The following is a 23216-nucleotide window of genomic DNA, read 5'->3' as shown; positions in this document are numbered from 1 at the left end:
CGCCCGACGTTGCTTGACTTCGGTGATCTGACGAGAACCGATATTTAAGTATAAAAAGTATAATTGAATTTTTAAATTATGCCTTTTCCGCCACGACATCATAAGACATCGTCGCCTAGGCATTCCACGAAGGAAATGATATAACTCATCAAACAAGATGTCAACAGGAATCAACCATGTTTTCCAAGTGAGCAAATTGGGGGTTAATAATCTTGCTCAAGGAAAAAAAAACACAAGTGCCTGAAGCGGGGCTCGAACCCGGGTCCTTCCGGGTCACAGTGCAATGCCTTAACCACTCGGCCACTTCGCCCCCAATATAACTTATAATTTACAATTTAAAAAATAGTACCTTTTTTCAAGTAATGTATTTTTATCAATATGATCTGTTGGTGTTGTTGATGTTATATAGATTCGTTGATGACAATCAGTGTGAACTAACAAGTACTAGAGAGCTCTATGGTGGCAATCCTTGGTGGACTTAGTAATCTAAAGTGAAGAATTTCTAGCCTTAAGCTTGATATGAATTATGAAACGGAATATAGTCTAAAGGAAATGTGCCTGCTGTTGAATAAAAGCAGAACTAGATGAAACATCAATAAAGAAGATGATGCTATAGAGAACATTGAGCCAAGAGACAGGTTCAGAATCAAAATATAATTTAATTTATACATAATAATATGATTGATCCATTTGAGTCTATTCTGGCTAAGACCGTCTAGAGGGTTTCAGAATACAATGCCGCAACAACAAAAATACATTGAAAAACAAAAAGTTTTCATCCTAATGGAAATTATTATTGAAACTACAGAAAATTCATGAAGATGTGGTGTTGAATCTTGTAGATATAATATGTAATGTATTTTAATCAAAAACGAAAAAGTGTGTACGAAACAGTGCCAAAGTAAGCAGAGAGAAAAATCTAAAAAACAAAAATTTTAGCCATTCCAAAAAACCAGACTGCCTCGACTGGGCACCAAACCTCAGACTTCATGATGTGTACTGTACCTACTTTGTATAGTCATCTAATCAGCATGTTAGAGAGAATCAAGCTGGACCTTAAAGTCCGACATTGAACGACTTATTCGAATGCAAAAATATACAAAGGAGATGGAGGAAAAAAAAAAAAAAGAAGCCTACAACACGTGGTGTTCCCAGGCGGTCACCCATTCAAGTACTGACCACGCCCGACGTTGTTTGACTTCGGTGATCGGACGAGAACCGGTATTTTCAACGTGGTATGGCCGTAGACAACCTTATGCTAGGAGTAAAATCATCGACGATGAATAAAATATATAAAATAAAAAATTATAATACTTGTTCAAGTAATGTATCTTTGGTTTTTCTAATGGTGTTATTGTTGTTTTATAGATTCGTTAAGGGCTAGGTGAACAGAGACTCCATGGTTAAGGGCAATCAGTGCGAACTGACAAGTACAAGAGAGCTCTGAAGTGGCAATCCTTGGTTGACGTAGTACGGCCTTTTTCAAAAAACTGCCAAATTCCTGTCCTGTGACGATAATTGGATCTTTGAAATATTTGATGCATATATTGTTAGCAAATACTTGCTTACACAGTCTCACTACACATTACTAACTTGTATGAAACATAAAAAACGAAAATCGAGAGAGATTCAGGATAGATATGACGTTTTGTATTGACTGGGGTAGAGGAAAATACCCTGTCCTTTTTTTTTGCATGTTGGCTTTAAGTCGAATTTTTAACAAAATGGAGTGTCTTGTTGTAAACACCTATGAATTCACCTGATGCAAATTGCCATCTTCTAACATCCTCATAAAAGTTTGTAACAATCAGACTTTTTAAAGTTTTATTATATATTAATAAAGTCTGTCCCCAAGGGGGCTACTCATTCCTGTAACGGCAGTGAAAATTAACCAATTAAAATCCTCTTAACAATAGAAGTGCAACTAACAATGTTTTCTCGCCGTAGCTGCCCCTTTTCCATCACGGCCGAAACTACAAACACATGGTTTTTTCATTCAGTGTGATTTCCAGGTCAAAACCGCTTCAAGAATGGTGAGTAATGTTCAACATTAGACCATGACCCTCATTCCTGTTACCAGGGCTTGTTATTTAAATTAGAACTTGTATTAAAAATAAAAAGTATCAGTTTATAGCTTTTTTAAGGCTCTAAATAATAGTCATACTTTAATGTTGGAGTAAAGCATATTTTAGGGATAGTATGAATCGAAGAGAGATAAACTCATCCCTGTTACACTCATTCCTGTTACACCTTGTTTTGTAACAGGAATGAGGGATGTAACAGGAATGAGGAAAACATAACAGGAATGAGTAACAGGAATGAGGAATGTGAACTTTCATAAAATGAAACACATGTTTTATTGTCACTAAGTCCTTTGGAGCATAATGGCCCATAGAATCGGAGCTTATCCCTGTTGCTGTAGCATGAAACAGACATTTAACTTATGAATACGAGGTTGGTCTATAGCAAATTACATTCCCAGCAGCACTGGTACCATGATATACACCTGGGTGAAGCAAAGTGAAGCAACCGGAATGAATTTCCTTGATTAAGGAAACCACTCTATTGTTGTGGAGGTTTTCGAACCTGTTACCTCCCAGTCGGGAGTCCCTTTCGGTAACCACTCGGCCACGGCGCCTCCACATGGTTTATCGATTCATAGCATATTCTTTTGTTTCATAAGGATGTGTTTGGTAAAGTGTTTTGTTAACCACTGAAGTGTTACAGGCCTATGTCCATTGAAGTGGTAACATTCATTGTTACAACGTTACCATTAAAACAATTTTTATTGTTTACATATTAATTTCTTCCATTGCTGAAAGACTATTTTTAGTGCAAAGTTACCTTGCCAATACCAAATGCCTAATGTCCAAACATAGTTTGTTGCCTGTTAGGCCCAGATACATTTTAGATGATTACTATGATTTAACGGCCCGGTATCGCTTGTACAAATGTGACATTGTATCACATAATAATCTTCTTTGTTTCTTGACTTTATTCATGCTACACCTTGTTTTGTAATAGGAATGAGGGTGGCGAAATGTAACTTGATATTATTGTTCATTTTCAAGGGTCATAGCTTTGTTGTAACGATTGTTTTATTTTGTTTTCTTATCACAAAGGCCAAAAAAGCCATGATGTCAGCCGAGAGCAACGACTTTACCGTCAAAGACGAGATGGAGTTCCTATTCGACGTGCTGTTAATCTTAAAAAAGAACAAGACAAATACCAGAGCGACAAATCGAATGGAAAGAAAAAGTCCATAAAAGATAAGACACCAAGAGAACAACGCAAATAGAGAAAGAATTGCATAAAAAATTATCACACACACACACTACAAACCGGAAACAGCAAAATCTTGACCTGAGTTACACTCCATCCTCACACTCAAAATCTCCACTCCAGTATGTCTCTCGTCAAAGATATGAAGCTACTAAAACAGCCAATGAAACCTAAATGTTGAAAAACTAAAGTCTTGAAGAAGTGAAAAGGCTGTCCTCTCTATCTCAATCGAAAAAGAAATCCGAAAAGTACAAAAAAGCGCTTGGACAGGTCATTAAAGATTTTAAAAACTTTCGTTGACACCCCAATCAAAAACTAGAAAAACTTTTGAAAGATAGCATAAAAAACAAGAAAGTGAAAAGAATATTACAAAATCATTTTGCACTCCTTTAAGACATCAAACATTTGAGGAACAGAAGGCACATGTACACATCCGTGAAACATCTGGCAGCTGGTATGACTCTTAAAAAATATAAACTCTTGGAAAAATTCAGAAACGACGTCAAATGTCTCCAAAATTTCCAGATCTTGCCAAGCAAATAGTAAGAGATTTTTTCCGAAAGGTGACACTTCTAAATTAGCTCCAGGAAAGAGAAATACAAAAACAAGAAATAAAGTCAAGAAACAAAGAAGACTATTATGTGATACAATGTCACATTTGTACAAGCGATACATCTCTTGCAACCCATACGTGTCATTTTCTTCATTCTACCGACTTAAGCCATTTTGGGTTGTTACTCCAAGAAAAAGGGACAGAGAAGCATGTGCATGTAAAAAATGTGAAAACATTAACATGCTTGTTTCAGCGCTTTGGAGAAAAGGAGTCAAGAATGTTCAATAATGTTATGACCAAGATGACATAGACATTAAGTTGATGCCGACTGAAATAGATTACAATGGTTTTATCAAAAGATTGAATGAATTGAAATCATTTGATGAAGTGGTTGATGAATGTGAAAATCAAGCATTACGTGTTTGTGAAATAGCTGGGGCCAGCAGAAGTGTAATCAAAACTCGCATTGATATTGACAACAGGTGTACACATTTAATTTCAAATGATATACCTAGACCTCTATGTGATGGGAAACAGTTATTTCCAGTCAAGCTGAGGGCCGATGGGGATTGCCTGCCTGCCTGTGGTGCAGTGTATGCATTTGGCAAAGACACACAAACAGACGAAATACGAGTAAGATTGATACAAGAGATGACTTTACACAAGGACCATTATTTGTCAGATTCAAACCTTGCATCACTCAATGTTAACATCCAGACAGTTGTTGAATTTTTGTCACAAACATGGACCTTTATATTCCCGATGTTAACATAAGTGATAAAGATACCCTGGAAGAGTTGTTCAAACTGGACTTTATGTCATTAAGTAAACCAAAATCATACATGGGTATGTGGTAGCTTCTCGCTCTTTCCATTGTTTTAAAAATGCCTCTTTTGTCTGTTTATCCAAACATTCCGAACTGCCACGAAAGAGTATCCTGAATATAACAAACAATGTTGGTGCTCTTTTGTGGGTCTCTACCAACATAAGCCCCAAATCATCGTATAGGCGCCCTAACCATTTTGTTCCCCTTCTGAGTTTCAATCACTAAGCGTATTGAATTTATAATCCTTTCGAATAAATATGTTGTAATTACTCATTCCTGTAACAGAAAACTCATTCCTGTTACGTCCACTCATTCCTGTTACACAAACTCATTCCTGTTAAGAATGACTTTTTCATGTTTTTCATGCTAAATATAAATACTTGAAAGGAAATATTATTTGTGGTGGTTTAACACTTATATACCTAGACTATGGTAAACAATTTTTATTTTTGCCATTTTCCTATAAATTTTTGGAGATGATGATTGCTCAAATAATATCCTTTGTTTTCAAAAACTGATTTCTGAATGCCTTTTGTAAAACAATAAATGTCATTTTGTTGTCAAAATTAGTATCAATGCTCTGTGTTTATTGTTTTTCAATGTTTTATTTCAATAGTTGTCCAAAAATGTGTTAACTTATGTAATGTGACATATTTTTTTAAGCGTAACAGGAATGAGTCACATGTAGATTGTAATTCACAAATACATGATTAGGTGACCACGGGAAACTCATTAAGCCCTGTTATTACAATTTTATGTCGCATACATATCACAGAAAGCATACACAAAATAATGAGTATGTTGGAAATACTTGACTTTTCAAAAATTGGAGGACTCGAATTTGGCGTTATTTTGAAAACGGCCGAGTAATCGGATTTATTTCGTCTCGCTCTTCCACATTTTGCTTTTTATGCCCAGGGTTGCCAGTTTGGCATTTTAAATGCCAGATTCCAAAAATCTGGCATTTTTGAAAACCGTTTGGCATTAGAAAAATCATTTGGCATTTGGCATTTTCATTTGGCATTTTCTTTTCTTGTATATTATTCTTCAAATGACACCTTTTCTTAATTATTTCTAAACGCGTAAAAACAAATCTCTTCACATCGGAAAATTTTGCTATTAAAACTCACACCCTGAACTAGCCCTGCCTCCCTCAGATATTCACTCAAATTCAGCCCTCGACAAGTATCCTCGTAAGTTTTCTGGGAATCTCCTGCAAAACTCGTGAAAATTTGCGTCATGGTCGCCTGTTAACCCCAACAGGAAATTTAGTATAATTCAAAAAAAAAAAAAAAGAAAAAAAGAAAGAAAAGAAAACACGCAAGCCACCAGGATATGATAGTAAATTGTCTATCAAAAGTGAGTAGTTTTCTTAGTAGGGGTGGGAGTCAACAGACTTTGGCATTTTTTTGAGTGTTTTGGCATTTTTTGAGTCTTCCCCTGGCATTTTGTTGAAAAATAATCTGGCAACCCTGTTTATGCCTATGTTTTTATGTTTCAACATGGCTGCGTCCATTAAATATGAAGTAGCTGCCTAGGCTTATGTTACATGAACTCTCATCTCGTAATATAAGCTATACTGCAGAAAATTCGGGAAAAGTGCAATGGAGGAAGTTAATGAAACCTAAATGTTGAAAAACTAAAGTCTTGAAGAAGTGAAAAGGCTGTCCTCTCTATCTCAATCGAAAAAGAAATCCGAAAAGTACAAAAAAGCGCTTGGACAGGTCATTAAAGATTTAAAAAACTTTCGTTGACACCCCAATCAAAAACTAGAAAAACTTTTGAAAGATAGCATAAAAAACAAGAAAGTGAAAAGAATATTACAAAATCATTTTGCACTCCTTTAAGACATCAAACATTTGAGGAACAGAAGGCACATGTACACATCCGTGAAACATCTGGCAGCTGGTATGACTCTTAAAAAATATAAACTCTTGGAAAAATTCAGAAACGACGTCAAATGTCTCCAAAATTTCCAGATCTTGCCAAGCAAATAGTAAGAGATTTTTTCCGAAAGGTGACACTTCTAAATTAGCTCCAGGAAAGAGAAATACAAAAACAAGAAATAAAGTCAAGAAACAAAGAAGACTATTATGTGATACAATGTCACATTTGTACAAGCGATACATCTCTTGCAACCCATACGTGTCATTTTCTTCATTCTACCGACTTAAGCCATTTTGGGTTGTTACTCCAAGAAAAAGGGACAGAGAAGCATGTGCATGTAAAAAATGTGAAAACATTAACATGCTTGTTTCAGCGCTTTGGAGAAAAGGAGTCAAGAATGTTCAATAATGTTATGACCAAGATGACATAGACATTAAGTTGATGCCGACTGAAATAGATTACAATGGTTTTATCAAAAGATTGAATGAATTGAAATCATTTGATGAAGTGGTTGATGAATGTGAAAATCAAGCATTACGTGTTTGTGAAATAGCTGGGGCCAGCAGAAGTGTAATCAAAACTCGCATTGATATTGACAACAGGTGTACACATTTAATTTCAAATGATATACCTAGACCTCTATGTGATGGGAAACAGTTATTTCCAGTCAAGCTGAGGGCCGATGGGGATTGCCTGCCTGCCTGTGGTGCAGTGTATGCATTTGGCAAAGACACACAAACAGACGAAATACGAGTAAGATTGATACAAGAGATGACTTTACACAAGGACCATTATTTGTCAGATTCAAACCTTGCATCACTCAATGTTAACATCCAGACAGTTGTTGAATTTTTGTCACAAACATGGACCTTTATATTCCCGATGTTAACATAAGTGATAAAGATACCCTGGAAGAGTTGTTCAAACTGGACTTTATGTCATTAAGTAAACCAAAATCATACATGGGTATGTGGTAGCTTCTCGCTCTTTCCATTGTTTTAAAAATGCCTCTTTTGTCTGTTTATCCAAACATTCCGAACTGCCACGAAAGAGTATCCTGAATATAACAAACAATGTTGGTGCTCTTTTGTGGGTCTCTACCAACATAAGCCCCAAATCATCGTATAGGCGCCCTAACCATTTTGTTCCCCTTCTGAGTTTCAATCACTAAGCGTATTGAATTTATAATCCTTTCGAATAAATATGTTGTAATTACTCATTCCTGTAACAGAAAACTCATTCCTGTTACGTCCACTCATTCCTGTTACACAAACTCATTCCTGTTAAGAATGACTTTTTCATGTTTTTCATGCTAAATATAAATACTTGAAAGGAAATATTATTTGTGGTGGTTTAACACTTATATACCTAGACTATGGTAAACAATTTTTATTTTTGCCATTTTCCTATAAATTTTTGGAGATGATGATTGCTCAAATAATATCCTTTGTTTTCAAAAACTGATTTCTGAATGCCTTTTGTAAAACAATAAATGTCATTTTGTTGTCAAAATTAGTATCAATGCTCTGTGTTTATTGTTTTTCAATGTTTTATTTCAATAGTTGTCCAAAAATGTGTTAACTTATGTAATGTGACATATTTTTTTAAGCGTAACAGGAATGAGTCACATGTAGATTGTAATTCACAAATACATGATTAGGTGACCACGGGAAACTCATTAAGCCCTGTTATTACAATTTTATGTCGCATACATATCACAGAAAGCATACACAAAATAATGAGTATGTTGGAAATACTTGACTTTTCAAAAATTGGAGGACTCGAATTTGGCGTTATTTTGAAAACGGCCGAGTAATCGGATTTATTTCGTCTCGCTCTTCCACATTTTGCTTTTTATGCCCAGGGTTGCCAGTTTGGCATTTTAAATGCCAGATTCCAAAAATCTGGCATTTTTGAAAACCGTTTGGCATTAGAAAAATCATTTGGCATTTGGCATTTTCATTTGGCATTTTCTTTTCTTGTATATTATTCTTCAAATGACACCTTTTCTTAATTATTTCTAAACGCGTAAAAACAAATCTCTTCACATCGGAAAATTTTGCTATTAAAACTCACACCCTGAACTAGCCCTGCCTCCCTCAGATATTCACTCAAATTCAGCCCTCGACAAGTATCCTCGTAAGTTTTCTGGGAATCTCCTGCAAAACTCGTGAAAATTTGCGTCATGGTCGCCTGTTAACCCCAACAGGAAATTTAGTATAATTCAAAAAAAAAAAAAAAGAAAAAAAGAAAAAAAGAAAACACGCAAGCCACCAGGATATGATAGTAAATTGTCTATCAAAAGTGAGTAGTTTTCTTAGTAGGGGTGGGAGTCAACAGACTTTGGCATTTTTTTGAGTGTTTTGGCATTTTTTGAGTCTTCCCCTGGCATTTTGTTGAAAAATAATCTGGCAACCCTGTTTATGCCTATGTTTTTATGTTTCAACATGGCTGCGTCCATTAAATATGAAGTAGCTGCCTAGGCTTATGTTACATGAACTCTCATCTCGTAATATAAGCTATACTGCAGAAAATTCGGGAAAAGTGCAATGGAGGAAGTTAAATTGAGCAAAAATGTGCTTCGAATGAAGGTAAACGAGCAGATTTTACTCATATTTTAGAGAGAATATCCTGAAAGGCTGTCATTGAATGTTGTCATTTCATTATTATCTTATCCATTATCTTACCCCCAGACTCAGACACCTGTCTGACTGGGGATAACGAAAATTCGTTATTCCCAGACACATATTTGAAACTCCGCTCTCTTAAACAATCATCCACATTCCAGAATATGGAATGTTTCCAAATGCACATAGAAATAAGGAAAGTTAATAAAATATCTATAAAAACATAAAATTAACCACAAAGCCGATAAGCGTCCAATAGTTAAACTTAAACTTAAACTTAAACCAGGTCTGAGGTATATGTTTACCTATTTTTTACATAGGAAGTTGAATGGAAACAATGTTTTATCAAGAAATTAGAATGGGTTTACACAAATGATTGCTCTGTAAAGGTGCTTGTCTGTGCTCACTTAAATCTTTGGCTGTCATTATTCCCAGACGCCTGTCTGGGGATAATAAAAATTCGTTATCCCCAGACAGGTGTCTGGGGATAACCAATTTTTGTTATCCCCAGACACCTGTCTGAGGAGACTATCCCCAGACGCATGTAGCAAGTGGGCAGAAAGATTTTATGCAAAATGCCAAACTAGGCGTGAAAAATACCAAATATTCTGGAAAAAATACTAGTGGTTGTGTCCCAAAACAGTTAATATATCAAGTGGTATTTAACACAAGATGAAAGTAAATAGTGATCAAATGTCAAATCCAGCTCTTTTAAAAAAAAATATTTTAAAGCAAATGGATCAATGAAATTTCTTTTGTTACTTTGATCTTAAAACGTCAAACTGGCAATTCGACTTTTTATTTTCAACCAGGAAGAAAGTTGTTAATCATCAAATCTGTTCATAGTCCACCAACCATTTAAATTTTCATTACCAACCTACCTGTTAACTTTATTGATCATCTCTTGTTTCTATAATTTGCTCATTCTGGCCACAATTTTGGGGACGACCGGGAATAATTTTATGTCGCGGACGAATTCCTAGGCCATGGTGTTGTTCGCCCCAAAGCCCAAAACCCACACCTGTTATTTTCCTGTCTGCTTCGCACAAGACAATACAATTTAGTATCACACGTCCACAAAACTAGATCCAACAACATATTTTTATTCGAATCAGAGATGAAAATAACTACCAAAACAAGGAAGCAAAAATGGTGGAAATATGTTGAGCTCATATATGAATTTAAAATATTCCGATAGCGGTGTGGATATGCAGCTCAGTGGGTATGGCCACCTTTCATTTTACTCCTTTTAGCTGCACAGATTCGACCCAGTTGAATCAGTTGAATTTTTTATTTCTCCGATAATATTATTTCATTATTTAATTTGCTCTCGATCTATTATTGTTTTTTTTTGTTTTGGTCAATGATAATAATAATAATAATAATAATAATAATAATAATAATAATAATAGTAATAATTGTAATATTTGTTATTATTATTACTATTACTATTACCATCATAATCATTATTATATTATTATCAATAATAGTATTATTTTTATTATTAATACTCTTATTATCATACTATTACTATTATTATTATTATTATTATTATTATTATTATTATTATTATTATTATTATTATTATTATTATTATTATTTTTTTATTATTATTATTATTATTATTATTATTATTATTATTTATTATTATTATTATTATTATTATTGTTAACACTATTCCCTGCTCCGAGGGAAATCTCTCTTTTTCTTTTTTTTTTATATTTTGACCTAAACCTTAGAGTTTTTTGTTTGCTAAACCTTTATGTAAATGTTCCGTTTCTGAGCATGAATTTCTTAAATTGTTTTTATTTTTAAAACAATTATTGTTTTTATTTTTAAAACAATTATTGTTTTTTTTTCTCCTCTATCTGACCATTTGGTCGCTCTCTGAATATTTCTGTTTGTTTGCTTTTTAATTATTTATTCTTTTTAGACACTATTTGAGATCGGAGTGGGGACGAATATATTTGCTAGAAACTAGAAAAAAACAAGAGAGAGAGAGAGAGAGGGCTTAATAATAAAAAAAAGAGGTGGGGGGGGAGGATGGATGGGACATTTATCCCTTTCAACGTTCTGTAAAAAGAAGACGGAATTTAAAAAAAAAAAAAAAAAAGTGACGTTACCAGGATTCGAACCCACAACGTCGATTATGGTCAAACTTCCAGGGCAGACGACTAAACCATTCGGCCATGACACCCACTTCGAAGTCGACGCATATTATGTATATGTAGTAACAACTGATTTCAATGTTGGTTAATTTTATGTTTTTATAGATATTTTATTAACTTTCCTTATTTCTATGTGCATCTGGAAACATTCCATATTCTGGAATGTGGATAATTGTTTAAAAGAGCGGAGTTTCAAATATGCGTCTGGGGATAATAAAAATTCGTTATCCCCAGACAGGTGTCTGGGGATAACAAATTTTTATTATCCCCAGACAGGTGTCTGGGGATAATCACAGCGTAAATCTTTTTGAATGAGTATCCTTAAAATTCATTTTTAAGACATACCAATAATAATCTGAAGGCTGAAGGTTTTAGTATTTAGCTTCTTGTTCCCTATCTGTAATAAAGTATTACATCACGATTTTTCCTTGAAAAAGAGTCTAATTATATTGTTGATGCACTTTTAAATAAGTCTCAAACGTAAAAGAAAGCTCTGATCAACTCTGATCTTTGTTAGGTAAAGCTCTCACATCTGCTTTTAATAGGGAGTTTAATAGAAATTTTAAATGTACCTCACACACTTGAAACCAAGGTCATATGAAAGAGCTGGCAACACAGATTACAAAACAGTTTGAATTTTGTTTCTATTGATTAGAAATGTAGTTACGGCAGTTCAAAGTCTGAAATTTCAGACCGATTTTTACCCCAAAATTACCATTGCAAAGTTGTGACCGAAAACGCGTGATGTTAATAAAAAAATGGTTAAAACAGTCAATATGGAGTTCATATCATATATTGTATACCAAAATGTTCGTCTTATCGAGGACAATGCATTTACATTAATAAAGAGGAAGATAAACATTTCAAATTAACACATTATTACATAATATGACGCAATTGTTACATAATCAAAAACTCGGCTAGACGTAAGAAAGAATTTGCTCTATCACTTTTGGATTTATCCCCAATATCTCACTGAAACAATTGCAAATAATTACCCACTTTTAATTAATACATAGAGAGAATAAAAAAGGGTTTGAGAGTATTTAAATGAAAAGATATAAACATGTTGTGTAATGACATAATGAGTTTATTTTTACCTATGGCAATTTAATTGCATATAAATAAAATAGTAGATTGAAGAAGTTCAAATAAATTGAAACAGATTCCCTATTATAATTAGAAGGAAAGTTCTGGCTTTTAATACTTTAAAAAATTCTGCTGAACCACTTTGGGTTTATTGCTATGACATCATTTGAACTGACAATTAATATAATTTTATCCCCCCCCCCCCCCCCCCTTCTCTCTCAATGTATGGGGGTGTCAAAACTAATAGAACTTCTTACCATAATAATTATTAAGGCTAAGGCCTTTAAAATATGGATACAAATGATAACCATATCTAAACATATGGGAAAGAAACTTGATGACTTGATGACAAAGTAAAATAAAATTAAATTAAAGCAATTGGTATTTTTAAAATATCGATATTATTAATATCGGATTTCACAAAGAGAAGAAATATACGAACTTTTAAAACAAAAACTATAAAATGCCTATAAATAAAGTTGGAAAGTATGTATTCAAAATAAAAACATAGTAAATAATAGTACTGAAAATATTATGTACTAAATTTAACATAATACATAACTAAATTAAAAATATCGATATGAATATCGATATCGCCCGGCAGCCATGATGAGAAGATAATGTAAACAAGGCATTTCGGCGCAGAGTTAAAAGGTGTCTGCGCATCGATATAGAGCCCTGAAATTTGGCATGAATAAAGTTTAGATGTTATTCTAAAAACAAGCGTTTAAATTTTAAAAACACACGCGGTAAATAAAAAAATAAATGCATTTGAAAATTGCCAAATTTTAACTTCATATAACTTCTGGAATTATTAATGGATTTTTCCTTAATTGGCACCATTTAAAAGGAAATTGAAAGACGAAAATAATGATACCAAAATATCTGCGATATTCCTCTTTATAACGAAGTTATGCATCTTTAATTGAACCCCCCAAAACGCGAACAGCAATTTCCAGTCACAACTTTCCTATGGGCGAGTTAGGTCAAAATTTGACTGCCACTGCTGCTGCTCACTAAACCGCCTACTTTTAATAGCAGTCAACAGAAACAGGAATTCTAACAGCTAAAAATATTGTTAAAAGGGCATTGTATTTAATGTAAATGAAGAAATTGTAAAATTAAAATTTAAACGTGACGAAATAATTCCAAACACAACTTTTGATATTCATCCAGGACTGTTATGATGATTATTTGGAGAAAACAGCGTCTTTAAATTTTAATTTTAATTGTTTTTAAAGTTAAGTTATTTTGGGTCTTAATCTTAATATATCGAAGGTAATCATTGTCTATTAGGGTGACTTTTAACCTGTCATTAAAAAAATTTATTTGGGTCTTCTTTTGCTCCACTATTACAGGGTAATTAATAGCAAATGGGGGTTGGATTATTTTGAGACAAGTCCAGCAAAGAGAAGCGAGGTTCATGGAAAATGCAATCCAAGATTATTCAAGATTCGCCCAAAAATATTACTGTTGTCTACTGTTAAATAAGACAAGATGGCAGTTGAGAAATCAACCCATACCTAGTGCCCAAATCATCAAATACACCACGTTTGCTCAATTGTTATGTTCTCATATCATTATTTTTATCATCATCATCATCATCATCATCATCGTCATTGGCATTATAATTGTATTAATGTTTATTTATTATTTTCACCATTATTCACCAGTTTATGCATAGAAGTGCCCTTAGAATAGAACGTGAAAAAAATGAAGAGGAACAACAAAAAATAATTGATGATGAACATTGGGTTATGGATTTACCAGAATACCAAACAAAAGAGTAAGTACAAGCACTAATTACATTTAATCCTCTATTTGAAACCTTTGTAAAGTTAGAACAATGGGGAGAGCGAGGGAGAGGGCAGTAAATTAATATATGCCTTTCTTTACATCTAGCTAAAGTCGAGTAGATGCTGTATGGGACTTGTCATCGTATCAACTCACATCATGACCAAGGCATTGCCCTGCTAACAGGGCATCCCCAAAGGCTGTTTCAGACAGGAGAGGCACTCTATTTATCTCTTATCAATTTTTATCAAAGTTTTGATAATCTGAAAGCACTCTCTAGATGGAATTTTACTGTGTAGGACAGTCGTTGTCTCATTGAGGCTCAGGTCTTCTCTAAGAGTTCGGGATGTCGGTGAATCCTACACCCATATTTGGGAAAAAAATAAAAGCAAATTCTTAAATTGGCAATCTGAGAATGTTTTAGGATTATTAGAATTTCAAGTTTTCAAAAATTAGATAAAGATTGTCGTGCTGTATTGTATACAAATTGAAACAAATATCAAAGGGGAACATAAAGTCTTTTGTTGTATGAACAGTCAAATCTATCATGACCATAACTAATAATTTTTTATTTTTTTATAAATTTTATTAAATGTTTCTGTTTTTGTTTAAGGAGTAAATACCAGAAGGACATGGGGTATGTGTATTGTGAGGAATTGGAATTTGGAAGACATTCGTACAAAGGATTCAATGCAGAAATTGAGGTTTGTAGTTTTGACCTGTTGCCTCAAAATGGTATTATGTCAGGGTGATTTAGACGGTGAAATTTGAAATTTTAACCAAACATTAATGAAACTTTAGCCAAAATAAAGGTTTTAAAAGTAAGATGTCATATCTTTGATCATTTTAAACATAAATTCACTATTCATCATCTAGTTTAGACAATCACATGTTTGGTTGTTTTCATCGCTTATACAGGCTTTTTCATGTTCACATAAGTAAAGCATTTTACCTTAAGGGTATTTTTTATTCTTTTTTTTTTTTTAATATATATTTAGTTTTTCTTAGGATTACTATTAAGGGATAAGAACATAGAATAAAAATAAAAAAAGAAAATAATGAGAGCTCAAACTCTTTTTTTATTCTCGACTATGTAGGATATTTTCAAATCAATTAAAATTTTTATTCTGTATAACATTGAATGGCTCGCTTTAATTGTTTTTTTTTCTTGCATGCACTGTATAAAATGAATACTTATTTTAAACCTTAAACTCATTATTTCAGAAACTCATGAAAATTCATAAAGCTAAGAAAATGGAGAAAGAGACAGCAGAATCAGAGATGAAGAAAGAAGAGGAGGACGACAACGTGGGCGATGAGGAAATGGCCAGCAGGTAAAATATAAAATAATAATAATAATTATATATATTGGGTTTTTTTCTTAAATATATATTTATATATATACCAACTTACTTACTTATCAGAAACAGTGGCGAGCTGAGCTCTAGCCCTTCAGTCTTGTGCCATAACGTAGATATAATACCAAAAATTACAACGATAATTATTTTGGTGTTGATGACATAATCTCAGGAAGAATTTCATGGTGAATGATCAATGTATTTTCTTTTGTCTTTGTCCTTCAATTACCCTCCATCTTTTTAATGCTACAATTGAAAGCCTTTAATTCCCTGACATAAAACCAGCAATATGTCAGGCATAATCCTCATACACAATGTGACTGTAATTTTGTATTTTTGAAAATCAATCAGTTCTCGTATAACTAAAGTGGTGACATAAAGATAAGATTGAACCATTTTAAAAAAAATACATTTTTAAGAACAACATTATTTTTTGAGACTTATTCTTGTCACTAATTGATATTAAAACTATGATTAAAGACAACAAGGTCCCTTATTCATATTAGAAATATGAAGAAAAAAAAGACCCAAGTGGTTTCAAGCCCCTTGTCCAGGCGCTTGACAATTAACTTTAGGTCAAAAGTCTATATACACACATATTTTCCCTGTATTATTTGAGATTAAGATAAAATTGAGAAGCACTCCTAGTGTCAAAAAAAAACATTGTCTTTGTTGAACAATATTGTACCTAGCCTCAAAAGGCTTCATATGTTTACTCTAAGTTAAACATTGTCTACAAGAGAAAGAAGTCTAACCAAGTACCAAGAGAAACTAATAATAATAACAATACCTATCAAGCACTCATATAGTTCCCTATCCACTAAACATGCTCAAAGCACTTTACAATGGGTCTGCTATCCTTAGCCAACAGCAACATTTAACATGTAGTACGAGACATGCCGCCTGAGCTTTAAAAAAAACAACTTTAAGCAGAGATCCGAGTTTTCCATGGATCTGCAGAATTCCTTGGTTTTAGTTATGTCCGTGGATTATTTTTAAACGGATGTCAGTCTCATTCCCCGACCCACTATTTTTCAGTGGTTGGAAAATTTTCTAACTTGGATTCGATACCTGTTTAAGCTTAACCTATAAAATTAAACTTTAATTAAATGTATTTATCGGAGAGAATGGTTTTGTTCTAAATTTTCAAAAATCTTACATGTCTTTACTCTGATAAATTTGAATTTAAGATTAAGATGCAATTTTCTTTATGTTGTTCATTCTCATATAATACACGATTAATGCATTGTGTAACACATGATGTTTTCAAAAATGAATTTAGTTTTTCCCCATAAAATTTGGTAAAATGTCTGGATCTATCTCAAATTCCATGGATATCCTCAAGATTTTTTTCTTATTGGGAAAGTTTATATTAAAATGTATTTATACCTGAGCAATGATATTCAAAACAGGATCCAATAAATCTTTTGTTACCATAGAGTACTTGACTGTTCCTCTTGAAAAATTAAATGAATTTCAGAATCTTAGCCCCTTCTCAATGTTTGGCCTGCAGTAAATGGTTATCTGAATCTAATTAATTTTATTTTCTAATTTTTGCACTTACTTATCTTAAAGAAGGATATCATTGAATGTTTACTGTCTATTTCATGCTACAACAAGTGAGATATATTATAGCTCCATGATTATGATTCTAAATAACTGATCTTTGTACATATTTTTTTTCTTTGCAGATACAATTCACTTATTGGTGTGATTGCCAAAAAGTTTACCAAGAAACGACAAAGAGTTACAAGGGAGGAGGAGAAAGACGAGACACTGATAGACGAATTACCACCCAGAAAATTTATAAAGCCGACTTTGGATGACTGACTGAATGGTTGCAAGAATATTGAATTTTCCAAATTACTTTGTAAAAGACTGGAAATTGTAGAGAAATAGTGTTGTCACAATGCAGGTACAGGCAAGGGTACTGGCTGACCTGGACATTCCCAGACCTAAAGTATAGTGACAGCCTACTCTGGATTTGAAAGATTAAATAATGGGATGGCACGCAAACTGTGATGGTGATGAGGATAACGATAAAAATCTCATGCTTGTTGGGGTTTGTTTGTTGTTTTTTTTTTCCATATTTTTCGTTTAGAAGGAATTAAGATATGCCTGGCTCACTTTGCTTTTTAGCTGATAGTCATTATTTTTTTGGGTTTTTTAAAATCCAAAGTGTCTGACACTTAAATATTTTCAGCTGAAGATTTTGCTGTTATCTGGCTGCCTTGGACGCTAAGTTCATCGAGATCTGGATAAAAAATCTATTAAATGCTTCTTTGTGCCCATCACTGCAGCTTTACACAGATGGTTATATTAAAAAAACACCTGTCACCAATGCAATTTTTGAAACACTCCACATACTGGGTGTTGTATTGTTCCATAGACTGTTTCACTCAGGGATTGTTCATGGAGAAAAGCTGTCTGATCTTTCATGTGGAACTATAAATTTGAAGGTGTGGTAAAGGTATGTGATCCATGCTATGTTGTTTTTTTTTTTTAAAAGGTCAGGATGATAATTGCAGTTTCTTGGTCGTTTGAAATTCTGTGTGTGTCAAGAGTTTGCCTATGCAATTTCACTAAGGCATATGGAATGCATCCTGCTTTTTTGTCCAAAAATGTATACAGTACTTGTTGGATTTTAGCATGCCGAATTCCACCATTTCTGCAATTTTGTCATTCGGATTCTATCACGCTTTTTGGCTTATCCCGAGAGTGGACTAGAAACCAGCCATTATTTCTCCTTTTTTTTTCTTTTTAAAATCTTGTATATTTACAAGCGGGGAAAGGAGAAATGGTGATTCCTTGGTGTGCTAACATTCTCTAGTACAGACTTCACTAGTGCCTCGTGTGTAATGTATGCCTGAATCTTGACCTTTTGATGACATTGATCCATTGCGGGTGGTTGGATGGGAGCATCACCCTTGAATCATATACCTATGATGTTCGCATGGGTGTACGATCCGATAGTGATGTCATTTCTTCTCCTCTTTACTAGCCTATCCTGCTTCTTTGGTTTGTGATTGTATTTTTGACAGGGGATATTTTTTTTTCTGTAAATCTTCTGCCTGTTTGTTCTTGGTTATTTATAATTTAGCTTATGATATCTTTAGGTTATGATTTTGATTTACATTTGTACTATTTTTGTTAGATTGCTTGTTTTTTTGTTTCAGTGGTCTCTCATATAACCTCAATTGTGTTGGAAGAGACCTAAAGCAACAAACAAACAAAACATTGATCCATTCAGTTTACAGCAAATAAAGCCCAAAGCTTTGCTTTGACATAACAATGGTACGTACACATGTTAGACGTGATGATTCCATGCTTTGACATAACAATGGTACGTACACATGTTAGACGTGATGATTCCATGCTTTGACATAACAATGGTACGTACACATGTTAGACGTGATGATTCCATGCTTTGACATAACAATGGTACGTACACATGTTAGACGTGATGATTCCATGCTTTGACATAACAATGGTACGTACACATGTTAGACGTGATGATTCCATGCTTTGACATAACAATGGTACGTACACATGTTAGACGTGATGATTCCATGCTTTGACATAACAATGGTACGTACACATGTTAGACGTGATGATTCCATGCTTTGACATAACAATGGTACGTACACATGTTAGACGTGATGATTCCATGCTTTGACATAACAATGGTACGTACACATGTTAGACGTGATGATTCCATGCTTTGACATAACAATGGTACGTACACATGTTAGACGTGATGATTCCATGCTTTGACATAACAATGGTACGTACACATGTTAGACGTGATGATTCCATGCTTTGACATAACAATGGTACGTACACATGTTAGACGTGATGATTCCATGCTTTGACATAACAATGGTACGTACACATGTTAGACGTGATGATTCCATGCTTTGACATAACAATGGTACGTACACATGTTAGACGTGATGATTCCATGCTTTGACATAACAATGGTACGTACACATGTTAGACGTGATGATTCCATGCTTTGACATAACAATGGTACGTACACATGTTAGACGTGATGATTCCATGCTTTGACATAACAATGGTACGTACACATGTTAGACGTGATGATTCCATGCTTTGACATAACAATGGTACGTACACATGTTAGACGTGATGATTCCAATTTAAATGATTGTTGAAATAGAGAGTACCGTTTGATATCAGGGTAAGGGTGGGGGTGGATATTGTAGTGTTGGACAGAGTAAATGAGAGGGAAGGGTAGGGGTGGATATTGTAGTGTTGGACAGAGTAAATGAGAGGGAAGGGTAGGGGTGGATATTGTAGTGTTGGACAGAGTGTGCTCCTTTGACTGAACACTGAAATTGTTTTAACCAGTAATTTAGTCCAGATAGTTTTGACATAGCGGTGTAAGTTTATAATCATTTGTCATGCCAAATTCATTATAGTGTTTTCATGTTCAATGGGCTTTTAAGCAATTTAACAGGGAAAACATGAACGCATTTAATTCAATTCAATTTTTCAAAATACTTTTCTTTTCCACATGTTTTTAACCAAGAAATGTCAACCCAGACTATTTAGGTCACCCAGGCTAACTAAGGCCACTTATTGAAATAAAGATTGCTTGTTTAAAACGTTGAATTACATGTAGCTTTTAATTTTAAAATAGTCCAAATCCCATTAGGCATAACTTTTAAAATTAACAGTCTTTTTTTTTTCAGTAAGTAGCCCAAGTTACCCTGGGTGGCCTGAGTAGTAAGTAGCCCCAGTTGACAGTACCCTACTGTAATGGTCTTACTCGGTGGGGATCCTGACCTCCCATAGTGGGCAGGGAGGTACATGCTGTGTCTTCTTACCCTCCCCCCCCCCCCCCATACCCGTTTTCCAATTGTTTCATGTCATTGTCTTGGTATGAGATTACTTAGTTTTGTCCTGATCCTTGCCGGAGTTTCTTGGCTGGGAGGGAAACAGTCGAATGTATAGTTATAGTTTTGGGAGATGATATCTTTTTCCTTTTAAATCATCTCTCTGATATGATTGGTAAACATTTGAGTGTATTCCTCTTAGTTGGGACCTGTGCTTGTGCCTGGATGAGACTTTTAGGTAATATCAAACTAAGTACTTTGACGGTGTGCTCTTGGAATCTACATCTGTTCCCTATTTGAACCAATTCCCCTTTGTCTTACCTTTTCTTTTGTGCTTTAATTGTAATTCTAGAACTTTTAACTATCCCACTTTCTTCCTTTTTACTGGCGCTGATATGATTTTAATGTGTTGCAAGCGCCGTAAAACCCTTAAAAAACAAACAACAAAACAATAAAAACTTAGATATGTTGACTAGTCCTTGTTGTATCTTATTTCCACTCCGAAATTGTATAAGCTTTTCAAACCAGATCTAAGGTTTGAGGAAGAATGAGATTTCAGAATAATGTATCTTTATATAAATGCAATTTTTCACATGTTGAAATAATATTTTTATGAATTATTAATGAATAAAAGCCATAAAAAGTACCATGTGTTTCAAGTAGTCTAGTTTTGAACCCATTGTCCTGTGCAAAATTGTGTTTAACTAACGCTTTAGTTTTAGCAGTAACTGAAGGTATCTCTTCATCAGGGATCGCCGTTGGATTTAGGGGGGGGGTCTATGATTTGTATTGGCCTTACATTACATCTTCTTTTCTCATATATCTGGGTGGGGTCTTTTGACCTCCCGTGGTGGGCAGGAAGTCACTTCCTGTGTCTTCCATCCCCCTATACCCCTATATCTTTTTTTCGGTTGCTGTCTCTCTTTTTTTTTTTCCCCCATCAGGCGGTGAGTGACCACTTTGTTGAAATTAACTTCCAAAATATTGTTCATGTTGGCAGGAGATAAAGTAAACCTTCTGCATTTTATTTTTTAAAAGGAAAATGTTTTGTAACTTAGGGTTCTTTTTTTTCTTACTTTTATTCTTCTTCTTCTTCTTTCTTCTTCTTCTTCTTCTTTTTCTTCTTCTTCATATTCTTCTTCTGCTTCTTCTTCTTCTTCTTCTTCTTCTTCTTCATATTCTTCTTCTTCTTCTTCTTCTTCTTCTTCTTCTTCTCTTCTTCTTCTTCTTCTTCTTCTCTTCTTCTTCTTATTGTTATTATTATTATCTTTATTATTATTATTATTATTATTATTATTATTAGTAGTAGTAGTAGTAGTAGTAGTAGTAGTAGTAGTAGTAGTAGTAGTAGTAGTAGTAGTAGTAGTAGTAGTAGTAGTAGTAGTAGTAGTGGTAGCAGCAGCAGCAGTAGTAGTTGTTCTAGTAGTGGTATTTTGTTGGGGGTTTCTTTATTATCATCATTATTAGTATTAGTATAAGTAGTGGGGATTGGTAATCGGTTACGTCCTTAATCCAAGGGACAATATCACAATCGTTCTTATTTTGTATAAAGTAATTGTGGTCTTATCTCCCTTGTAATGTAGCTTCGTGTGAATGATTTAGCATTAGCGGTCAATCCAGATTGGCAGCGACCATCACATTACGATTGGGAATTTAACTTCACACTCACACCCTTTGAATTATACCTATAATATTGTCGAATGTATCTGCTGATTCGTTCACAGGTATTGTGAGCAGACGTGCCATCTAATTAGATTAAAATTTAATCGTCGTTATAACATATTTTTGTTTTTATTTTTTATTATTTTGATTTTTACAATTTTTTTTTTTTGTTTTTTATTTTTTTTTGGGGGGGGGGGGGGGGGGGGGGGGGAGGCAGCAAATTCGGACTTTCTTAGTTATAATTAACCTTTAAATGAAAGTTGTTGAAAATGTGGTTTGAGCGTAGCCATCGTTATGTTATTATAGATAGAACGAAGATGACGTCACTCAAGCCTTTGTTATTGTATTTTGCCATCCGCGTTTGTGAGTGATTCTCACTAAACTGTATCAACCAGTTCATGGTTACACACAGTTTTATGTGTTGGTCCGTTATACTACATATACTCTTCTATACTACGCATACTATCTATAGCCTGATACTGAGTTTGACGTCATTATTTGGTTTTTGCACCGCCTAGTGAGTTGTCGTTAGTAGTGCTCATGGAAACAAGTTATTTCATTGGTTAGACTGGCATTATGACCTCAATTTTTGTCAGTGTCAGGCCATAACTTTACGAAGGCCACGGTTTGAGACGGTGCATGAGTCGTGGCCTTCGTAATGTTATGGCCTGATACTGACCAAAAAATGACGTCAAAATGCCAGTCTTTTGCCACAAAAGAAAACAAATCGTGAGTTGTTCAACCAATGAAATAACTTGTTTCCATGAGCACTACTAACGACAACTCACAAGGCGGTGCAAAAACCAAATAATGACGTCAAACTGCCAGTCCTTTTGGATTTCAGTATCAGGTTATAACATAACGATGGCTACGGTGTCAGACCATAACTTAACGAAGGCCACGGTTTGAGACGGTGCATGAGTGCCGTAATGAGTTTGCATCCTGGATAGATCGTCATAACATAGTAGTGTGAGCACCATTAGAAGCTGCTGTCGTATTACAGGGCGTGCTACAATCCAGCGAGCATTGTATGTACCTTGGTAGCTAATCGTCCCTTTTGGTGAAGGTTGAGCTTTTATATAGCTCAATATCCACTAAATGTGCTCAAATC

At 34.2% G+C, this 23216-nt stretch overlaps 1 protein-coding gene and 1 non-coding gene across 2 annotated transcripts; one reads left to right on the top strand and one right to left on the bottom strand.

Moving 5' to 3' along the window:
- Positions 1–1130: 1130 nt before the first annotated feature.
- On the bottom strand, positions 1131–1249 carry LOC144977705 (5S ribosomal RNA). The gene has a single exon (XR_013646390.1). It is a non-coding gene; the product is annotated as a 5S ribosomal RNA (ribosomal RNA).
- A 7730-nt stretch (positions 1250–8979) lies between these two features.
- On the top strand, positions 8980–21089 carry LOC144976781 (M-phase phosphoprotein 6-like). The gene is made up of 5 exons (XM_078921208.1): positions 8980–9139; positions 14106–14218; positions 14840–14930; positions 15451–15560; positions 17276–21089. The coding sequence occupies exons 1-5, from the start codon at positions 9098–9100 to the stop codon at positions 17412–17414; spliced, it is 495 nt and encodes a 164-aa protein (XP_078777334.1). The 5' UTR covers positions 8980–9097; the 3' UTR covers positions 17415–21089.
- The last annotated feature ends 2127 nt before the right edge of the window (positions 21090–23216 follow it).

This window comes from Berghia stephanieae, chromosome 7 (genome assembly GCF_034508935.2).
Source record: "Berghia stephanieae isolate SIO BIC M18660-M18661 chromosome 7, UCSD_Bste_1.3, whole genome shotgun sequence".
NCBI classification, from domain to species: Eukaryota; Metazoa; Mollusca; class Gastropoda; order Nudibranchia; family Aeolidiidae; genus Berghia; species Berghia stephanieae.
Note: the sequence above shows the minus strand (reverse complement) of the source record. Positions and strands in the feature narration are given on the sequence as shown.